This window comes from Furipterus horrens, unplaced genomic scaffold, assembly GCF_987537825.1.
Source record: "Furipterus horrens unplaced genomic scaffold, mFurHor1.1.pri manual_scaffold_2, whole genome shotgun sequence".
NCBI classification, from domain to species: domain Eukaryota; kingdom Metazoa; phylum Chordata; class Mammalia; order Chiroptera; family Furipteridae; genus Furipterus; species Furipterus horrens.
In genome coordinates, this window is record NW_028327172.1 from 23,580,593 (window position 1) to 23,603,993 (window position 23,401).

The 23,401-nt window shown below is 38.7% G+C and overlaps 1 protein-coding gene across 1 annotated transcript in view; it reads left to right on the forward strand.

Moving 5' to 3' along the window:
* Positions 1–16,674, forward strand: part of DCDC1 (doublecortin domain containing 1) — a 63,962-nt gene extending 47,288 nt beyond the window's left edge. The window contains exons 16-19 of the mRNA XM_090267269.1: positions 3,239–3,375; positions 4,612–4,791; positions 14,044–14,194; positions 16,544–16,674. Coding sequence (XP_090123395.1) covers positions 3,239–3,375; positions 4,612–4,791; positions 14,044–14,194; positions 16,544–16,674 — 599 coding nt within the window. The remainder of the gene's footprint in view (positions 1–3,238; positions 3,376–4,611; positions 4,792–14,043; positions 14,195–16,543) is intronic.
* Positions 16,675–23,401: the final 6,727 nt, after the last annotated feature.

Genomic DNA, 23,401 nt, shown 5'->3' on the forward strand with positions numbered 1-23,401 from the left:
ATTGTTGCGTCTAAGAGAAAAGAATCTATTAACTATAGCTAGAAAATTTTACTTGACTGTCCTATGGGCAGGTCCAGAACTGAAGTTACTATATCACCCCCACACCAGTACCTTCTTCATTTCTTGTAACAGTGGGCACACCACCATCCGCCCAGTGTTCCATCTTACACATCTGGGAATCATCCTAGGCATTTTTTCTCTCACTTTCTCTTTAAGTCTTGCTGCTTTGAGTCTATTAAGTTTATCTCAAATGAATTCCAATAGCCATAATTTCCACAATCATTAGCCAAGTTAAAGCTATTGTGACCTCATCTTTGAATTACCAGGATGGCTTTCTAACCATTCACTCCAGTGAGTTTCCTCGCTCTATTTCTGTATCAAGATAAATAAATACAAAGTAATATAGTGAAAATACACCTGGCAGAGCTGCCTTGAGTTTTCAGCTTTTACTATAAGGAAGTATTAAAAAGGCTTTTCAAGTTCAGGTGGCATCATCTATAATATCACTTTTGAAGATTCTATTCAGTCAGATAATGTCCATTATGGAGAAACCCACTGATGTAGTTTCTCTTAGAATTTAGTGCTAAGATAAATCTTGTCTCTATTGACAAACTATTGTTCTCTACTATTAAATGTAAATTCAATACATGCTTATAAAACACCTGCTCTGAGGAAGGCCTTTTCTAGTTTTGGGGATTATGAGGATAAATAAGAATAAATCTTAAGTTCAGTGAACTGCAGTCCCTGTTGGATTGTGAGTTTCTTGAGGACTGGATGAAAGAAGAGGTATGGGAGGTATGAATAGTGGCTGAATTGATTATTTCCTATTGTTAAAGCCATTGGTAAATGCAAAAAATATTTATTGAGCCTGTACTATGTACAAAGTACTGTGCTGAGCTGATTTTACATTTCATTTGTAAGCATGACCATTGCTAATATTCATCGTAATACTAATAATACATTTTTAGGGGTTTTATGATTAAGTAACAAATGCCAGCACATAATAAATACTCAGTAACTGTCAGTGTAGGGGTTCTTGAGAAGGCAGCCCACGTTCCCATTTGGGGTCTTAAGCACTGATAAATAAAAGTAAAGAATGGCACATCAAGCCAAAGTATCACCTTTATTATGTATAAAGACAATGCTAGAGCATTTTATCTGATGTGATACTAAATGGAGCTGCTAAATGAAACACGAAATTAGGTGGACATACTCTCCCGGACACAGATGACATTGGACCAGGGAGGGCCTCCCAATAAGGGAGAGGTATGAGGAGAGCTGTCGGGGTTTATAGTCTGAGATTTATAGTCTGAAAGAACAGCAAAGCACTCATATTTGCCAGCTTTCCCCATTAATAGTTGGCTGTTATCAAATTACTTTCCCCTGATCTCATGTGAAATAAAAGAGAATATATAGAAAATGTCATAGGGAAATAGAAATAATTTATTCAATACATTTTTGCTTGGTTTCAATAGTCCTACCTGCATAAATAACAGTTTGTTATAAAAACCATTCCCCAAACCAAAACCTTTTGTGATGACATTATGTTGCTTTATGAAAATTATAGGGAAAGGATATTCATATTCCTAGAACCATTAGAAGCAAGTTGACAAAAAACAAATTAATGCATAATGGGTTTTACTCTTTCCTATATTCAAATCCTGGTTCTCAATAGTATAAGTAATAAACTATTGCAGAACTCTCATTAATTGAACAAAATTTTAGTGTTCAAAATGCATTGTAAAAATATTTATTGAAATAATACCCAATAGAATGTGTATCATAAATTAATGTTGTCTGCACCTTATGAATAGAGTTGGCTAAAAACTATGTTTAATGCATAAATTTCTGCTTTATATTTTTCTGGTACCTCTGTGTTTTCTCCAAAAAGCAGAGAATGTAATGGCATTGCCATCGTAACTCATTGGCTGACTGACTCAATTATGTTTTCTCCACACCCACAAATTGCATATGAATGCTTATTTGGTACATAGAGTTCAATTTCTATGAAAGTCATTGCTGCCACTTATTTTTATTACTGAATCATTTTCCACAAACTTGAGCTACAAGAGCACAAGTGCTTTGTCCTCTGCAAGTACTGAATTATTTTCAAAGAGTTTTGTTCATCATCATATTCTGAAAGTCTACCCATTAAGAGTCCCTTGGCAACCCAATTAGGACTCAACTTTGTTTTAGTAATTTTATTATTATATTCACCTAAGTGTAGCTGTCTCCAAGAAGCCTTCTCTGAGACTTCAGACTAGGTCAGCATCTCCTGTTACACATGGACTTGCCTGGTGCAGAACCATTGCAATCAATTACTATTTTAATCATTCCCTTAACACCTGCCTTTCCCACCAAAGCATAAGCTTTTGAGGCAAGGACCTGGTCTCAAACATATTTGTATTTGTATCATCCAGCACAATGCCTGACTCATAGCTGGTGCTCCACATGGGTTTCTGGGAAGAATGTACAGGAAAAAGCATTATTTTTACTCAAGAAATATAGAGATCAGTGTGAGACTCAGTGCTGAGTATCTCTTCAGCACACAAAAAATTCATAAGTATGACTTTTAAGCCTCTAATGATTGTAAGTGGTCTAGCTGAAAAAGTGTATAAATTCAAATCACCAAACTTATTAAATTATGCCTGTGATTCTTTGGAATAAAGTATTCCAATAAATATTTTCTCATACCACAGCTTTTTAACAGCCTAAAGGGCACAGCAGAGGTGTCAGAAACTAATCGTGCTCACGGGGAATTAATAGGTAGGGAAAAAAAGGCCTCCTGTCTCTTGGGTTAATATTATTTTAGAAATACTTAATCCCCAGGCTGCTAAGCTAATTGTGGGGGAGAGGCTTATTATTAGTGTAGAGAACAAAACATATGTTCCATGACTGGAAGAGATGATGGGGTATGTAGGTCATGGATTCTATTTGACTAAATTACCGCTGAACCATATCGCGGATGAGAGGCTGGGGCCAGCGTGGAAGTCAGCGTGTTATCTTTCTTTTCCATCTGTGCAGCGAGTACGCGTGTCCTGGCTGTTTAAAATCACAGGCTCCCATAGGAAGAGGCATTGTTCGATATTATTACCTTAGGCATTTTAACTTTTATGATATATTTAGTATTTTAGCCTATGCTCCCAAGTAGAATGATTTATGCATAGAAAGCCAAACCAATTTATTTGAAATCTGAAAGCTCATCATCAGAAACATTTCCAGAGACTTCTTTCCCCAGGGCGGCGAGTAGCAACATGTCAGCCGGCCACCATGATCCCCAACAAAAGCCCTGTGCAGCCAGTGGTGGTGGAAGGAGGCTGGACTGAGCAGACTCAAGAGGAAATTAAACTCATGGAACTTATAAGACATACAGAGGTGTGTTCTTTAGGACTCAAGACATTAAAGACTCTGCCTCTATTATAAGCTTTCAAAACCACAGTACTAACTTTTAAAATCATGCTATTAATATGTTCTCAGCATCAGATCAGTTATGAACCGCATAGGCATATGCCAAGCCTTGAGTTGGCATTTGAAGGGTAGCTATCTAAAAGACACCCAGCTCATATGGAAGTCTGTTCTGTTTGAGTGGAGACCAGAAATTGTGACCTTAGCCAAGAAGAGAAAAAGGCCCAGTGGATATGTACAAAGGTGATTATAATACGTATAGTCAGGTTGAACCTTATGGCTTCATTGCTCATCACTCCTAAGGGTATGTCTCAATAGGTAAAAAGAGCAAGGAGCAAAATACTAATTGCAATGGAGACCTTCAGGAGTGAGGAATTCAAAACGCTGTTTCAATCCAATTGCTTAATCAGTCAGGGTTGCCAGACATAAAAAAGGCGAGAAGAGAAAGGTCAGCTGTTGAGAGAGGACTGCGGATAGAGACCTGGGAAAACTTTTTGCTTTGTGAAGTTATCATTACAATGATATGTTCTTATTTAATAGGGTTTTTCAAATTGTGAATTGTGTTCAATCTAAATCTTAGGTGTGTGCCCAAGTCAAGGTTACTAGAAAAAAGAAATTGACATTGCCAGAAATAAGACTTCTTGCCAAATTAAGAAGGATAAATCACTGACCAGGGAATGAATGCAAAGCATTGAACTAGGACGTGCTTGAAGTGGGATGAAAAGCTGCCTGGCAGGGACCTGGCAAAGTATAAGATGGCTGCTGTATTTTAAATGACAGAAAGTAGGGACTTAAACAACAGTCCTGCACACTCCCTTAAGTCTTTCTTGGTTAAAGGAAATGATGTTGTAATTCTAACCAAAAACTCATTTGTTAGATGCAGAGAAGTTTCTCACTAGGAGAAGCACCATGCAGAAGTCCAAAAACACATCTCTATTCATTACTTCAAATTATAAATGAAAGCTAAGTGCTTTGCCAAAGCAGTGCCTTATAATGATCACTGCAATGTTTATTACTGCCTTCAGCCATTCATTGAAGCAAAAGGGAAATTTACAGAAGAGCCAGTGGCAGGAAAGGGTAATGCACTTCCTAAAATTTTTTTCAATGTGATTTACAATTATAGGATTTCTGTCTTTCATTATATTCTTTACACACACTGGACATACTATTCTCTAAACATGGTATTCTCTGGGCTTTTCTTGACAGGCACATCTTTCTGAAGTCCAAGAACAGCAGTCCAAGAGAAATTCTCCAATTGCAGCTAAATGTGCCACAATCCAGCAGAGCAGGCTGTATAAGCAACCCAACGCCAAACGAGTCTGGGTTTATCTAAATGGGGGCAGACCCGAGGACGGCACTTACGTCTGGGGCAGAACTATTCCAGAGGTAAACCTAGTGTGAAAGGAGAGGATTTACAGGGCTGGGTTCATACCCCAGCTCTGATATTTCTAGATGGTTAAGTCAGACAAATGACCTCTCTCAACCTCTTTTTCTCAACTGTAAAATGGGAATAATACTTTCTTCACAGGATTGATTTGTCAATTAAATGAGTGTGTATGAGTGAAAAATGTGGAGTCCAATGCTGTCTGATGTATGTGTGAATCAGAATATGACACTCGGCCAACAGAGAACAATGACAATTAAACCCACTGCAGCCAAAGACTAAAACCTAAACTTTGGAATATTTTAGAACAATTTTCCTATTCTGTTTTAAACCCAGTTTACAAAGGAATGATTTTTTTCCCCCCGTCAGGTATTATTCACTACATTTGTTCTCTGTAGAAAAAACAATACTGTCCATTAGAGAACACCTATCATGGTCTTACTACCCAGAATCCTGAAACTGCAGCAAACTCTTCACTTTCCAAAGTTAAAAGATCGACTAAGGAAAAGATGAATAGCAGTTTATTCATTGCAATATCAAAGACATGATTTTAAAGTTTGGGATTTTGTCTTGGTCTTTAAAAACTTTAGGCACCTAATAAATGGGGTAGACTTTTAAGCAGTCTTACCTGTTTCAGTGATATCTTAAAAAGTTATTGGGCTTCTTTATTTTGTGAAATATGTTTTATAAATTGTGGAGGGACAAGAGTAACTCACATAAAGTTGAGATGTTGGTGGGAGATGGAGGGAAAAACAAGATGATGCAAGAGACTGGCAGGTTCACGCAGGAGGAAGAGGGTCCTGGGGTGTTAGGGGCACCTCTGAGGAGTACTGCCCAAAGACTGGCCCAGTCTCAGAATGTGGCAGAGACCACTCCTCTTTGATAGGGACTTTGAATAAGAACCGTGAAAGCACTCACATCTCAGAAGCTGACAACCAATTTGCTGTACTTGAGAAAGGAGATTTAAAAACATGGAAATGTACTCAAAACTAAGAATGCAAGTGAAGACACTTGATATACATAGAAAAAAAAGAAAACGGTATGTTTCTTCCTTGTTGGTTTCATTGAAAATATCAGTTTGTATTGCAGATGTTATCTTAAAATCCATTGCGACTAGAACTGATACATTAGTGAAGGAATGTGGAATGATTAATATATAGGTACAGGGTAGAAAAGGAACTGTAGGATTAAAGAGTGTATAAGACTTAGGATAGCAAAAACTTATGATAACTTTTACAAAAATTATATTTATATGGCGGAAGAATGACTTTTTGACTTATGTGACTCCTATGTAGCATATAAAAGTCATTTCATAAATATTATTCCATGATCATGAGATTTTTTAAATAAACTTTGTCCATGAAGGACACTGTGTTAGATGCTGTAAGGTATCATTCTTATTTATGTATGTGAAAATACTTTGAAAACTTTATAGTACAGTATAATTCACAGGTTAATATCAGTAGTAGTGGTAGCAGTAAGAGGGATAAAGTAGTATGTGGCCTATGCTCTCATTAAGTTAATATTTCAAATTGGCAAAGTATTGAAAATGTATCAAGGTTTACTTGGGTGTGTATAGAAATAGTCACTCTCATGTTGACAGAAGTACAACTTTTTGTGGGACAATGTGGTTATTTACATTATAAGGATACCCTAAGGATATTTTAATGAAATTATGCAAGGATTGTTTAGTAAGAATATTTATCACAGAGCTATTTATAAAATAGATAGATAGATTAGAAATAATTTAAGGAGTCATAAATAGGGAGTTGGTTAAATGAATTATAGTACATAGGATGGGGTGTTATAACTCAAAATCAACTTTAGAAAGAATAATGACAAAAATTTTTGATATACTAAGTGAAAAAAGCAAACTCTAAAGCATATAGAATTGAATTCTATGAACATATATACACACACCTAGAAAAAAAAGACTGGAAGGATTTTATTTTTGGAAGTATTTCCTGGATGGTGTTATTACTGGTGACCTCATAAAAGTAGTCTTTCTTGTGTGTTTTTCTATGTGTTCCATATTTTGTTGTCATGAACACAGGTTGTCTTTGTCAGAAAAATGCATTTGCTAAGGGTGCTAATGTTCTCCTTGGAGAAGTACTAACAGCGTGTGATATGGTCAAATTAATAGTGTAGACAGAAGTCCAGTAGTTCAGAGGGGACCACAGCCTACCCAGGGCGAAGGAGAAAGGCCCCACAGAGGAGTCAGTCAGGACCACTGATGAAACTGGAGAAATGGTAAGATCAACAGCTTAGGCAGAAAATGCATTAACAAGGATGAGGGGTACCACACCCAAAAATATGGCTGTTGGAGTTCATAAATCATATTAGGTAGATTGTCCTTGAACTGACAAGTAGGGAGAGATACATACAACCTGAGACATTGTTAAAAAGCATACAGTGGAGCCCAGATGATATCTGCATCAATCTACTTCGGCTTCCATAACAAAGTACCACGGACTGGAGGGGCTAGGACAGAAATTTATTTCTCATGGTTCTGGAGGCTGAGAAGTCTAAGATCAAGGTGCCAGAAGGGCTGGATTCTGATAAGGCTTCTTTTTCTGGTGTGCAGACAGCCTCCTTCTCCCTGCTATGTGTCCTCATGTAGCCTTTCCTCCATGCACACGTGGAGAGGGAGAGAGAAAAGGCTGTGGTCTCTTCCTCCTCCTATAAAAGCGCAGTCCTATTGGATTAGTGCTCCAACCTTTATGGCCTCATTTAATCATAATTACCTTCTTAAAGGCCTTTTCTCCAAATATAATCACATTGAGTGTTAGGGCTTCAACCTATGAGTTTAGAGGAGGACACAGTTCAGTCCATGACACTATCCCAGACTCAAGTGCTTGAGCCATTGGTTGTCTCTGTAAAAGCGATGTCTCGGAGCGGGTTAATGTGGCCTCAGTGTGTAGAAAGATACTTAGGAAATGCTTAGAAAATATTCTGCATGTAATTTCTTCCTTTGCTTTATTATTATTATTTTTTTTAAGTCCTTGCTTATCCCTTTCCTTTCCTTTGTCTATGCCTCTTATTTTTGCTTTTAGGGACAGCCTCCAGTTCTTTGTGCTCAGTTATGAATGTACCATTTCAGGCTATCAGGCTGTAAAGAATACTTCTGGAGAGTGGACTTGTGTGTGAAACAGACAGACAACAGGGAGAGAAGGTCCAGATCTCACTGGGGGAGTCAGACTACTGTCACCAATCCCAGAGAAGTGAAAAGTTTCGGTGGTTGGCTCTTTTCACCAGAAGAATGAGGAACAGAACACATATCAAAGCTCTTCACTCTCCTTTCTGTAATGAAACCCCCAGACAGCATTTGAATCCCATGTAATGCAGACTTTCCCGCAACTTCTTTCACCGCTGTGGCCATTCTGGATGATTTAACCACATCCTTCCTACCCACCCCTTGGCCATTGCTAGAGCAACTCTCATGCTGTAGGCTCATCTGTCATCGACACACCGCGGTGGCTTCCTCACCAGATTAGTGGCTCTTTCTTCGGGGCCGACACCTTTCTCTGATTGATGATTGCCCAGGCCCCTCCTTCTGTTGACCAGAAGCATTTGTCTTCGCCCGTTCCTGTAACGGCTCTTCTGCTACAGAATTTCAAAATTAACGTGTTCTCTCTCAGCCAGGAATAGTTCCAAAGGTAGAAATGGAAGCGGAATGAATGAGAAACAGGCCCCTTTGATTTGTAGACGCAAGTACCACAGGGTATATGCAATGGTTCCGTAATGCCCGTGTGCCCTGCCTAGAAGGTTTAGGAAAATTAAACTCACAAAATAGACTGTGGGGGAGAATTGATGCATGGACTATTGTTTGTTTATTATGAGCTTTTGTCATTGTAAAAATTACAAATATTGAATTTATATTATCCACTTTAAAGATGAAACTTCAGTAAATTTAAAGTCATTTGAAAAACTGAGAATTAAGAATGTCATTAGAGTTTATAAGCAGACTAGATATTTTAGAGTCTAGTTGTACTGAAAATGCATTTGCAAATTTATTTTTCAAAGAGTTTTGTAAACTCACTGAGTTTGTCTCATGTAAATAGATCTTTGTAAAAACCAAGTGAAATAGCGATATATTTAATTCACATTTTGCATTTAGTATATATTTTTACTAAATAATGTTTATTTTTATGATTATGAATTGGAGACATGATCTCTATAGAATAATGACATTTGGTGGTAAAGTGGGAAAAAATATTTAAGAATTACCTTTTAGTGGGATCTTTTCAAGCTACACAAATTTCTTCCAGAGTCATAATCTATATGTATATTTCTAGGACAGCTCCCAGCCAAGATAGAAACTCAGATATCATACTCTTTGGTTGCATTAGAGCAGAAAATAAATTAATAACTTTTATGGATTGAATAGTGCCCTCCCCCTCAAATTTAATGTTGAGGCCATGACCCCCAACATGACTGTATCTGGAGGTAAGGCTTCTAGGTTATATAATGTCTTAAGGTTGGGCCCTAATCTGACAGGATTTGTGGCTTTATCAGAAGAGAAAAGGAGAGAGGTTCCTCTCTTCTCTCTCTATGAGGGCACAACAAGAAAGCAGTTGCCTGCAAGCCAGGGAGAGAGCTCTCACCAGAAATGGAATCAGCCTGCCACACCTTCGTCTTGGTCATTGCCTCCAGCACTGTGAGAAGTAAATTTCTGCTCTTGAAGGCACTCAGAAGATGATATTTGTTTTGGGAGCCCAAGCAGTCTGAGGCAGTGACTACTGCTATGGAAAATTTAGAATATGAATCTATTGTAACTGAAGTTTTTGATTCTTTGAGTAACATTCTGTTTTCTAATTATAACACAGTATATAGTCATTGTACTAGAATTAGAAAAAGCACCAAGAAGAAAATGAAAATTCTATCAAAAACCACCAATAACCATAGTTATTATAATTTTAGTAGATATATTTCTGTGATTTCTATACAGTCATAATTTATTGTCATTGTGATCATAGTAGATCACAGGGTACGTACAATTTTGTCATCTGCCTATTCGCCTAAAAACTATTGTAATGTTTTTTATTCATATAATTTAGCATTAGTTTTAATGGCATCATTATTGTCTGTCAGATAAGTGGATTGTTAATTATTTACCCTGTTTTCTGTTGTTTGCCATTTAAGTTGTGTTTAAATTTTTTGCTATTATAAAGCATGCTCCGATGAACACATTTAAATGTAAATCTCTAATTTTCTGAGTATTTCTCCCACATAAATTCTTAGCAGAATTGCTAAGTCAAATTATATAAACATGCTTGAGAATTTTGATAGCTAGTGCCACATTGTTTTCTAGGAAATTTCAGAAGTTTTTGCTCCCATAAGTAGTGAGTGAGAGTTACCACCTACCTGTGGTATGCATGAGATATTAACAATGCTGAGCACAGTTATTGAGAAGCATGTATTTTCAGATTTGACAAGAGAAAATGTTATACCCAGGATTTATTTTATATGACTTTAATACATTATAAAGTGATTTTTTTTGCTTTGTTTTGTTGCTTTACTATTTATTAGTCATCTGTGATTCTCAGTTCAATCTTTTACTATTTTTCTATTAGAATTATTTCTCATACTGATGTAAGATTTTTTTGATCAGGTAAGGCTATTATATGCAGGTTTATTGTGTCAAATTTCTAATTTCCCATTCCATCTTTGTTTTTTTAATGAACAGAAATTAATACATTTTATGTTTGTTCATTGCTTTTAATGTCCAAATTGATCTTTAGAATCCTGAGGTCATGTAAAGACATCTGATTTTTCTTAAAATTTTTATAGTTATGCTTTTTCAAATGTAATATTTGAGTGAAGCTATTTTTCTTCTTTATGTGCTTGGCTTAAAATTATCATTTAAGCTCTATTTACTTACTAAACATTTTTTGTTCTCCCCACTGAGTGAGATACAAGCTTTATAAAATACTAAATTCATATGTATACTAACTTACATTTTTAAAGCTATTTCATATACCTAATACTTTTAGAGTTATTATAGCTTTATAATATATTTAATATCTGATAAAAGTTTCCTGTTACTGCACTTTGTTTCAGATTTTACTTGAATACTCTTGACTGTCTATTCAATGAATGAATTTTGGAATTACATTTCAACACCCTAAAATCATCCTACAGGAGTTAGACTATATTAGGCTATTAATTTCATAATAATTTATGCAGTTTCCAATATTCAGTCTTTGCATGTAGAGTGAATTCTTTTAGATACTTATGCCTTTTTCTTGACCCTCAGTAAAATTTTATAAGGGTCTCACATTTTAAAATAATTGTTATTCCTAGTTGGTTTGGTTGCTGGGATGGATTTCTCCCCACTATAGTCTCTAAATTTCTGTATTTGATGAACAACAAAAACTACTGATGTTTTATAATTTATTTTATGGTTGGTCATTTTATTAAACATTCTTCTTTTTGTTATTAGTTTTTCATTTGATTCACAGAAATTGTCTAAGAATGAAATCATATTAAATTCATTAATCATGATGATGATTTGCCTATTCTTTAGAACTATTTCTCTTTTTCTGATTTTACATTTTATTTCACTGGTTAACAACATAAAAATAAATGTTCTTAACAGAGGGGAAAAAAGAAGAAACAGCATCTTTTGCCCACATGAGTACCTAGAAAGTTAGAATTATTTGTTTTGTTTTTTCCTTGCCCACATCCCTTTTTGGTGATATTTTACAATTTTACTTTGTTCTTTGCTCTGTGAAGACTCATTTAAAATTTTTTAATTTTTAATTTTTCTGACTGTTTTTGTAGCAGTTGAATCATGTTCTGGTAGCCTTACTGCTTAATGTTGGTCATTCTATATTATGATTTTCCCATAGTGAAGGAATTTCATTCAGTTCATAATAATCTGAAATGTATGTGACTTTTTGTATTCATGAGGATATCTTTTGTTTCCCAAACCAAAAGTAATAATTTAGCTAGATACTGAATTCTTATGTTAAAAAACCTTCTCTCCTAAAAATGTCATAGATTCTGTTTCATTTTCTTAGGTATTCACTGTTGCATAAAACTGGTCTAAACATAACTGAAATTTCCCCCATGTCTGAAATCCATACTTTTCACCCATTTATATTTAAATGTTAGTCTTTAAAAAAATTTTTTTTTCATTAAATTTGACTTATCCTGCATTAACCTATTTGATCTGAAGACATGGGCCTATTTGAAACAGAAAAGTCTTCTTCTAATTTTTGATCACTGGTTAAATTTAATTTATTCTGGATTCTCCTCCAGTACCACCAAATTGTATACATTTACTATCTGATGTCTTGACATTCCAGATGTTTAACTTTCTGTCATCAATTTTGTATCTTATCCTTTCTCTGTATCCTGTGAGATTTTCTCAACCTAGTCAATTTGTCCTCCCCATACTGAGTCTGCTTTTTTTTCCTGCTTCTAAGACAGATTTTAATTCTACTATTGAGTCTTTTATTTCCTTCCCTTCCCTCCTCATTCAGCTCTCTATTCATCCCAACTTGAAACCCTATTCCTTCTCTTACTAGCTGTGTGACCTTGGTTAGGATATTTAACCTCTCTACTCTCCATTTCTCTCATCAACAAAAGGAGAAAATAATTATTTCCAGGAAATGAAAATAACATATCCTTGAAAACGTTTAGAGAAGTTTTGAGCTCATAGCATAGTGCCAATAAATTTTATTGTTGTCATCATTGCTGTCATCATCATCACCATCATCATCCTCTCTGCCTGCATCTCAGCAATTCTCCTTTTCTGTCATCTAATATCTATGTGCATGTGTATTTATGGAAGTCATATTTTATTGAATTTGGGGGGAACAAAATACAGATACTCTCTAAAATGTACTCCTGCTTAAAACCGTTCTCTAAATCTTCATCTTGAGTATAATTATACCCCCATTTACATTGTAGAATATTTTCATAAGCCTCATGTTGTTGCTGTTTGTTAATTTTTCTATTTATACCTCTTTGTACAGGGTGAGATCTCTTGACAGTAGACAGGATAAATCAGTTCTCTTTCATTCCCTTAAGTTTTACCCTGGAAGTCATCAGGATCCTTCCCGCCAATCTTAAGAGGAGGGCTGGTCCATATGCACAGTGTTTACTCAAATTGCTGCTGACTGGCTGCTGTGTAGCAGGAGGGGTAGGGCTGCATTTAGCACCCCTCTCCTGCTGCCCTTCGGTGACTGTCCCACTGTACAGAGGGGAATGTATTCTTGGATAATTTCAATTATTATTCAATCTGTTCATCCCTTGCTCAAAATAGCAGATGAAAACTTCACTCTGTGAATTGCATTTTCTCATCACTCTCTTGTCTTGCTTCACATTACTGATTCATTTTCCAGATGTGAGATGTCATTATGTGCCCAGTTCTGCCCCCTGCCAGGCTGCATGGCTGTGAACTGTAGTGCCTGAATAGATCTAAAAAAGAAGTATTGATGGTGATATGAGGCCTATGTGGACCTGGCTCCTGCATTTTAGGGCAACAGGTGTTTGGTCTGTATAGTAGGTGAAAGTCATATGGAAGGTGTGTAAAATCCTCTTGTTTTCTAGCTGCTTGTTTTCCTTATCTTATCTTGAAGTCTTGTGCACACTTTAATGGAACTTCCCTTAGGGGTCTGGAAGCATGTTGACTAATCTACATAGTGCCTTTGACTCTTTGCATTTGTACAAGTGTTTTTATGAATATTTCAAGAAAACTTGAGAGAAGTTTAATAAGGCCCCTTCAGATAGTTTTTAAATTTACCAATTAAAAAAACTTTCTAATTATAGAATATAGAGTCAGAGAAGCCTTTTCAACCCAAAGTTTGATTTTGTAGTTGAAGAGATTGTTTCACAGGGAAGTTGCCTGACTTGTTTGAGATCAGACAGAGGCCAGAGCCCAGGTCAGTGTTTGTTCCTTGTTGAAAAAAAAAAAAATGTTAAGCTATTCCATCTAGTCTAGATTCTCCAATTAGTGTTTTTCATAGTTATGCGTTTCTTAAACAGCAAGAAGTCTCTTACCACATGGAAAAATAGAGGACTAAAAGGGAAAATCCACCGAACAGCACCAGCGTTCCTCATTGTTCAAGGACTTGAGCGAACTTTTTATGTCTTTCTTCCCATCTCCTTCTGTACTTCTTTCTAACAATTTATAAATAAAAAGAATATTCGAATTGGGATACTAGTTCTCTTTAAAGAATTCATCCTTTGATACTTAATTATGTTTTGACGATCCACCTTCTAAGGTCTGTCCCTTGGTGTTTCAGCTGCTGGATGCCTGCTCTTCTCGCCTGAAAATGGCCCGCCCAGCCAGAACCCTGTACACCCCGGATGGAGAGCCGATTTGGTTGTGGGACGACATAGAGCGAGACATGGTCATCTGTGTGTCCCCGGGACATGGCTTCATAACCCAAAAAGGTATGGTGACAGTTTCTTTTCCATCAAATTTCTGAAGAATTAAAGCATTCATTCTTTTCTTCAAAGAACTTACCTTCATCCACACTGTTCTAGTCCATGGTACTAAAGTTACATTTACTTGTCTATGTGCTAGGACCTCACTGTTGACAATGCTCTATAGAATTCAGAGTTCTGTCAGTCTTGCTCCTTATCCAAGGGGCTCATTTGCAGAAATTCTGGAGGGCCTGACCTGAAGGTATTTCCTTAGCATGAACCCTGACGAAAGTGAGGCTCCACTGACTTCCTACTTTCAAGTTATTAAAGCTTAGTGTTTTATTAACAGCAACTATTCAGTTTACAGATTTCCCTTATGCTCTTTTTATCATCTTGTCTGCTCTTTGATAATTTTCTTTGATAAGTGATAGCAGTGGAAAAGAACATGTGTTAGTTTTTAAACTGCCTGTTGCTCTTTCTCCTGTTTATCCTGAGGAATTTAAAGCCCTTTGGTAGGTGGACACATACCAGCAAAGACATTATTTTTAGGAAACTGAAGAACATTGGTATTACTTTAAAGGAAATTAAAAGATTAAGAAGCGAATTACCTGGGATTTCTAAAATAATAAAACTAGATTTCTTTTTAAAAAATCACCATAAAATTATTATTGCTGTGTTATATATAAGGTACATAAACCAAAAGCTTTTCAAACTGTTGCAGTCGTATCTTTACATTTAGTCCAGAAGGGACAAAAGCATAGGAATGAAGAATAAAAGGTTGGAAAACAGGAATTTATTGGGAACCTAACCCTGTTCTGAGGAATGCTACAACTACTCCTCCAGCACCTTCCTACATTAAGGAAAAGGCTCCAATCTTGTACCCTTTGTATCCTCTTGTCCCCCTCACTCACCATTGCCCAGCACCCCAGCTCCCGGAGACCCTCACTATATGGTTCCTTAGCAGAACAAACCAATGGTGGAGTTTTTAGCACCGGTAAGGATTAATTGACAGCTCTCTGTGTTCCCAAAGTGCACAACCTATAAAAGAAATCTTGCAGGCTTCTTTCCCTGAAAGAATTTTTAATCTCTTTAAGCATATGAACACACTTGAAATACTACAACACAACTGAAGGGCAGGAAGGACTTTCCAAGTCCCTTCATTACTTATGCTTCACCTTTCGTACTCTTGGGGTGGCCTTCTGGTGTCTGGACCTCTTCCTTCTGGCCTCACTGTGTTCATTGGGCCTTTCTGATAAATAAAGCTAAGTGTGCTTCAGTCAGCCTAGCCAGAAGGGTATCCAAAATACAGTGAGAAATGGAGGCTGCTTTCCCAGAGGTGGGCTCATTACCAATAAAAACTGTGACAGGAAGAGAGAAAATTAGAAATGCAAGTATTGCTCTCCCTACCACTTCCCTCAATGCTAGCTCTGTGAACCTGTGACAAGGTGTCTAGACAAATGCACATTCTTCGGTTTTAACCACATGGATTACTAGGATGTGAAAGTTGATTCTTTTCTTATGAAAGTTAGGTCCCTGTATTTCCTTCATGTGGTGAAAGGGTTAGTGGTTTTCTGCAATTGTCTGAATTCTTTCCAGTAAGTGATATATGTTCTAAAAAACATCTGATTGATAGCAGACTTCTAATTTAGTTGCTCTTTAGAAACTTATTTTACTATACGAGTGCCATCTCATTGTGTTTTTCTGAAATAATTAAGTTAAAAATGTAAATATTCAGAATACTTAAAAAGACAAATGCTACTAGCATATACATACTTACTAAAGGACATTTAATTAATTACTCATTTCACTCATAATTTTTCTGTGAGTTCCTGGCTTATATGTAGTAGAAAATAAGACAGCCTGGGAGTTTCAAAACAAAGCGCTTTATAATAACTTATTTCATGTATTATAATGTAAAAACATTTAACATGTGGAGGTTAGTCAACAAAGAATCAAACTGGGTTTTTGAAAAAAATTGTATTTTGGCAAAACAAATCAGACACTGTTAGAATGGTTTCTTGCACACTAACCCCCAACAAAATTAAGTGTACTTATACCATTTGTCACGACATCTGAACATTGTTCTCACTGCTGTGTTTACCACCATTCCAGTGGGTTCAGTTTTTAGACCACTCCTAGGTCAGCTTCCAATTCAGGCTTTATAAAACGCCCGGAAGGAAGCCCTCTGTAGCAACTGCCATTCCAGAGAAATCCAGCGAATGCCAACACAGATGTGATGTGATCAGCAGGTCCGGTGTGCAACGAGAGGGTCCAGCGTGACAGTCCAGGATTTCTTAGGGGACTTTGAGTGTTTCATTATCCTGGATTTCGAATTACTTTCCATTAACTTGTCTCTTAAAACAATGTTTTTAACAGAGTTAAAACAAGTGATGAAGGTCAGAGCAAATTATGCCAGAATCCGAAGGCAGCAGGGCCCCGAAGCCACAGACGTGGTGGTGTCCCCATCCAAGAAGCTGCAGTCTCTGGTACGTCGACACAGTTTCTAGCAGAGCCATCATATCTTGTGCTGTGTTTTGTTAGTATGGCATATATATGCGTATATATACTTGCTATGATCTGCCCTGGCTGGTTTAGCTCAGTGGATTGAGCGTCGGCCTGCGAGCTAAGTGTCGCTGGTTCGATCTTCCAGTCAGGGTACATCAGAGAAGGAAAACTCTGACTCCAAAAAACCTCCGCTGCCTTGCGGCATACCTCTTCAGGGGAAAGGCTAAGGGAGTAAACCCCGACAGAAAATCCGGAGCCGGAGTCCCTAAGGCGGTTTGACGTTGTAGTCAACACCGGCAACTCCTGCGGCGCACCTGAAGCCAAGCTGTATTGACTCCGTCTTTCCCTTGGGCCCTTCAGCTGCGAAGAGAGGGGGGGTCTGCTGCATGGGCAACAGCAGACCCTCCATATCACCCTGCCCAGGCTCTGTAGCTTCAGCGTCATCGCAAGATGTCGATTCAACACGGGAGGAGACAGATACCATGTCACTCCCGAGTCGGACTGCACAGCCATTCTCGGCGGTGCAGATAGACTCTTAAGAAGCTACACCATCGTCTCTCGAGACAGACGGCTGCCGACGACGACGATGACGACGACGACTTGCTATGATGTGATTATTGTTCATCCTTTTTAGTTTTATGCTTTAAAAAGTTATTACCCTTCACGGTTTACGTAGAACAGCATTTGATGCCTCAAATCTGTTCTTGGAAAGGCAACAAAACTGGACAAAGCAATGCCAGTAAAATAACTACGTTAAATATATTTTCTTCCAGAAAAACAGTTAAACTACTAGTTATTACTGAAAAACAATTTAGTGGTGTCAAATAATACATATATATTTAAATAATAACATAGATTCTTTGACCACATAACATTAAATTTGACCCAGACTGACATTTTTCTGGCTCAGCCATGATATTTTCCAAACCTCCATGTTAAAATCCTATATTTGCTGAATGAAAATACAGTGGCTGGTGGCCACCATGTGCCACATGAGCCAACCTTTCCTCTTGCAATTTCCCCTCAGTTTGGCCTGTAGTAACAGTGCCAGGCTGACTATATGGGGCCCCGCTAGATGTGCTCACAAGAGTGAAGCTGGAATATTCCAGACATCAGCTCAGTAACCAAAAATCATAGACTATGTCCTCAATACAGAAATTCTCAGCGAGGATATATGCACTATATGAAGAAAAAGTCATGTAATGATTTTCTATATATACATAAAGGAATCAAGGGATAGTCTTAGCAATATTAGGTGTCCATTTCTTCCTGCGTTGAAGAAAGAATCATTAAAAAAAACAGCAGTGACCAATCAGAGTTTAGTTTTCGGTCCTTGTGGAAGATTTCCAGAGAAATGCTCTTTTCCTCTCTCTTGCTCTGAAAGCCACTCACAGCTCCGTCTGAATGTCAATTGCAGACTGTCTAGGTGTGTACAGATTGGCTCAGCTGGGTTCACTCCTCCGTCCACCGCTGTAATGTGAGGCAGGAAGGCAGTAGATCATTTCTGCTGAAGGGGGCTCTGGGTAATCACTGCAGAAGGCCTCCTATTTACTCCCAGCCTTCAGATCAGTAGGGCTGCATGAATAAATTCCTGCTGCCGCCAACACCGCTGAAAGCAGGGCACGTTGAGATGAAATTTCACATGTAACATCCACGGCAATTTTCCCTCTTGCAGACATTTTTTCTACATATTATGCGGTTTGTGATGTGAAGGCATTCCAGAACAGCTTTGTGATGCGTAGAAGGAAAAGGTTGTGTTTTTTTTTCGGGGGCTTATGTGTGTGTGTGTTTTAACAAGAAAAATCCAGACAAGAAGTGTTAAGGAACATGCTTCAGGTCATGAAGTGGGCCAACAGGATTTTTTTTAATTAAATTTTTTTTTCAACTATAGGTTCATTCAATATTATTTTATATTGGTTTCAGGTGTACACCATAAGGCCAACAGGATTCTTAGCCTGCAGGGCCTCTCCTTAGAATGACTGGATGACAATCCCCATAGACATAGAGCGTTTTATGTTTCTCCAAAATATCTTGAAAACAAAGGCATTTCTCTAGGTGCAAAACTACCTGTCATTTTGCTGCCAAGGATAAGTTGATTTGCTATGAAAATGGCATAATTTCACCCTGGATCAAAGGTGCAAATTCTTGTGAAGTCTTCACTGTTGCATGTGAATGTGCCTGAAGCGAAAATTGGTAATATCACACAATGCTGTATCAAGCACCAGGAGACATAAGGCAAAAACTCTTAACTGAACTTTTCTATTACTAGTAAATGGGATTTTAGATGTAATATAACAGTCATCAACACATCACGTTTTACCAGCAAGGCAGTGACACTTACTCTGTTGCTGACGTCTTGCCCAGGGTGTGTTGGCAGTTCATAGCCGCTTTTAACTTGGACTAAGAACAGCACTGCTCTTTCCTTATTATTGACCTTCCTCTTCGGTTGGCTGGAAGGTGGACTGGGGAGTAGTTATTCCACCGTCAGCAAGGACTGTAGGATAAGACTATTGCAATTCTGTTCAGCCCTCCAAGGCTTTTAATAAACCTAGTAATTTCCTTTGGGGACCTGTTTATCAAATTTAAATCAGCCTCATATGTATAAGTCACATTTCAATATTTTTCTATCAACTGGAAACCATTTATTGTTAAATACTATAGCAGCCATCCTCAAGCCCGTGGCTTTCTCCAGAAATATATTTCCTGCTGGTTCACAAACACCCTTAAGGTAATCCAGATGTTAATGAAGGGCGTATCAGCATTTGCAATTGTTGTCTGGTGAAGGGCTTTTCTAGAAGTTTCTGCCACACCTCCAGCTTTGGTTGCCTGATGAAGTGTTGGAGTGAAGCTGTATGTTTCTAAGCAAGCTAACTAAAACCAATATGCCTGAAAGTTTGACAGACATTTTGAGATTAACTGACAGCATTTATAAACAAGAGTCATTTTGTCGTGCTATTTACGCCAGCTTTATAAAGCAGGACACGTTAGTAATGACTCAGAAGGCAGAGGTAGCTCTTTAGAGCAATAACGTTGAATTTCCACTTTTACTAGATTGTTCCTAAAAACCAAATTTTTTTGTGGGTCAAGAAAACAAAGCAACAAGTAAACAAACAACAACACAAGGTAAAGACGAATCTGTTCTCTTTGAAGCGAGAACCACTCAGAAATCGTGACCAATAGCTGTGGCAGCATTTGTGAGCTTGCCTTTCATAACAGCCCAGAGGTGCTGAGTGTCATTGAGATTTGTGATTCACCAAGGCAGCAGGTTTTTTTTCTGGCATCATTTGCCAGAGAGCAATCAAAAACCCCCAGGCCTGCGTTTTTCTTGGGTGTTACAAAATCAGATGCAAATGTCCTCAGTTGACTGGAATGTAGACCCGATGGTGCTCCTCCGTGGATATTATGACACCTGTGTCCCCCGTCCCCTCCTGCCTCTGAACACATCTCAGCCCCTCCCAAGGCTCTGTAAGCGGGAAGAAAGAGCAGCAGTTTTGCTCTCCACGCAATAAACTAGAATTCGGCATAGATGTCGTGATTTGGGGCTGCTCGGCCAGAAGCAGTAGCAAAGCAAGATCAACAAAGCAAGATCAGGGGAGGGCTGATGAAAGTAAATGGACTGAGTGCGGACAGGGGATGTTCCGTGGGTGCCTGCTGCCAGCTGAGTATTTTCTAATTCTCCCATTCCGTAATGTGAAACAACTACCCATAGGCCGTCACCCTGTACCGTGTGCGCAAATAGAAATATATGAGGAGAGAGGAAGTGCTTTCGCCCATCGTGCAACTGGGTCGGGGGAGGGAGGAAGAAAGGAAATGGGAAGTCATATTTATACGCAAGTGAAAGGGGGATTCTGAAGGTTCAGTCAACTGCTGGATCCATTAGGTCCTGGCTTATCAGTCCTGGAAGTTTCGAACCTAGGAATTCACATTGGGGTTTCATTCTGGGCGAGGACGATCAGCAATGTCAGCTCTGTCAGACTAACTGAGGCAGCTGGACAGTCATCTCTAGCTGCCACCACTGGCAGCTGTTTTAAGGGAATTGCCCAAAGGGACACTCTATCCTTAAATAAGCCTGCAGAGTGTGCTGGAGAGGAATAGAGGAGAAGAGGGATCCCCAAGAAATGCTAGGGTTTGTGTCTCGCCAAGCATAAGATTTGATTATACTCAGAACATTTTTTAAATTTCGACCAATCTTTCTCCTCTTCCTTCCTGTATTTTCCCCCCTTAGCTTTTGACCTCTTCTCAGTCTTCCTTTCTTTTCTCTTCTAAGGGCCTTTAAATCCCATCTTTTATCTTAAAAACAGTTCTCTCTGGAGCTATTTGTAGACCAGCAAGAATGCTTCCTTAAGATGCTTCTCCAGGTTTAATGTGCACACAGTCGTGATTAAATGCAGAGCTGCAGGCCCGGAGGCAGAGATTCTTGTTGAGGACGTGCAGGGAGTGGGCCTTCAGAAGCCTCTGGGACGGAGAGGGGCAGCTGACCACACTTCAGGGAACTCACCAGGGTTTTTTTTTGCCCGTCAGCTGGGTGGGGCCCAAGCACTGAGTACCATTTCAAGAGCACTGTGGGCGCTTTTATTCTCATGTTCAGGAGCTATGAAGGCAAAGAAGCCCTTGCTGTGTGTGTAAGGGTTTGTTTTGAGTTGAAATGTCCTCACGTTTACTCATCACCATTTCCTTGAGAAATAATGGAAATGTCCTTGAGTCTGGACCAGCCACCCAGAGATTATAACCAGGACCCAGATGTTGGAGCAAACGAGTGAGTCCGAGGTGCTGAAGCTTCCCATGTTAGTTAAGCTGCCCTCAGTGCTGATAAAATTGTGCTATTATAAAGGTCATAAGAATAATGTCAGGGTTAGGAACAGCCTAATTTTGAGAGTAGGGGAAATAGCCAGCTTCCTGGAGTTGGCTCATGCATTTTTATATGTACAAAGAGAAAGAGCTGTGGAATCGGGACAGGGAAGGGTCCTATTTGTCAGAGTGACCCTTTTCCACTGAAGGAGCTTCTTGCTGGGGGAAGCTAAGCCTCTCTGTTCTATGTTTGCTCTTAGTCCTGGCAGGCTCAGCTCACTAACGAGTGCTCTTCAAAAAATTAATATTCAAGATAGCTCTCTTGCCCCATAAATGGAATCCATGTAGACAGGAGACAGATATTTTCCTTAGAAGATGGAAAGTACAAAGAAAATCAGTTTTTCAAGTAACTAATTCATATATAAATAAAGCCAGGCACTCACTCTTCTGGGAACCAGGCATGCAAAGTTGTACACAATAGGTGTGTGTATGTGATAGTGCAGAGGCCTCAAATGTGGGAATGATGGGCATGAAGTGAGGTGGGGGGTAGGCATGAGCTGGGTGCTGGAGGGCTTTGTAGATCATGCTAAGGAGGTTGAATTTTTCTTTCTTTTTTTTTTTTAACGTGCGTTTGGAAGCCATTAAAGGGAACTAGATCTTTTATATTAAATCAAGCTCACTCAGGTTAGCAAGTTATGAAGACACACTCGATTTACCTCTGGTGATGGAGGTTTGTTCGGAGGATTAGCAAGGCAGCAGAAAGCACAGGAAAGCCCAGCACACAGGCTTCCTGGTGAGCTCCAGTCAAGATGAACGGCTTGTTGGTCCGAATGGCCACCCAGTAGTCTGCTGTTTCCGCCCTTGACTTCCCAGCTTCTCTGTGCTCCTTGCCTCTGCCGTGAAATTTCTACTTTTCCACGGGCTCTTCTGCTCTCTGCTGAAATGTTCACTTCCCTACTCATGGCTTCTGCTGCTTCGTGGCTTCTGTTGCTTTGTGGCTTCTGTTTCCTGCTTTCTTTTTATATATTTTTGGCTCCACGGCCACTGTACCATCTGAATTACTTTTCCTGTGTGTCTTCTAATGGAAGAGTGACTAGCTGAAGGCCAGCCGATAGCTGCCTTTTGCTCATTCTTTTACGTTAGGATGGGAGGGACCTGTGATATATAAAGCACAGTTTGCCTGGTAAGCAATGGTATGGGTTGATCTTTCCTTGGGAAGCTGTGTACAAGACTGGCATTCGGGGCTCCGTGGCATTTTCAGGATGGGCACATGCATAGTCTGCCATGGTTATGATCCTTTCCTCTCTTCACCATTGAGAAATGAAATTAGCAATGGAATCAGCTAGGCTGTCACTGTTCTCTTCAGTCAGAGACAGGCTTGCTCTTGAGTATATGCTCTACGCTGACCTTGATGGGGCAACCTTGGTGATCTTTGCTATCCTGGCAACACAAACCTGAGGTTGAAATCTGTGGCTGTGGTTAGAGTATCAGAATGGATACCAGGTGGACTCTTGAGTTACACTTGCAAATGCAAGTGGATCTTGCAGAGACACTTTGGCAAAACTCAGGACACCCTGGCATCCACGCAACTTTTCCAAATCAATTTGGAATGCCAACCCCTTTTTATTAGACCTTTTCTTGCCTCTTATTTACTGAGGTCATTTTGATAGGCTGAATTCCATTGTGGATTTTAATTTTTGTTACCATCTCTCCCTCTCCCTCTCCCTCTCCCTCCACTCTGCAAGGCCAGCCTGGTTAACAAATTTCTCAATGTACTTAGAAGTTGTTTACTCACAGTGACCTACTTCAGACCATTGCTCATTTGCATAATACAGATGGTTTTCTAACTAGTCATCGTACACCCCCGGCCTTGCTTCTCTCCCATTCTTTATTCTCCCTAGTATGAAAATCATGTTATGTTATTCTCTTCCTTAAAAACTC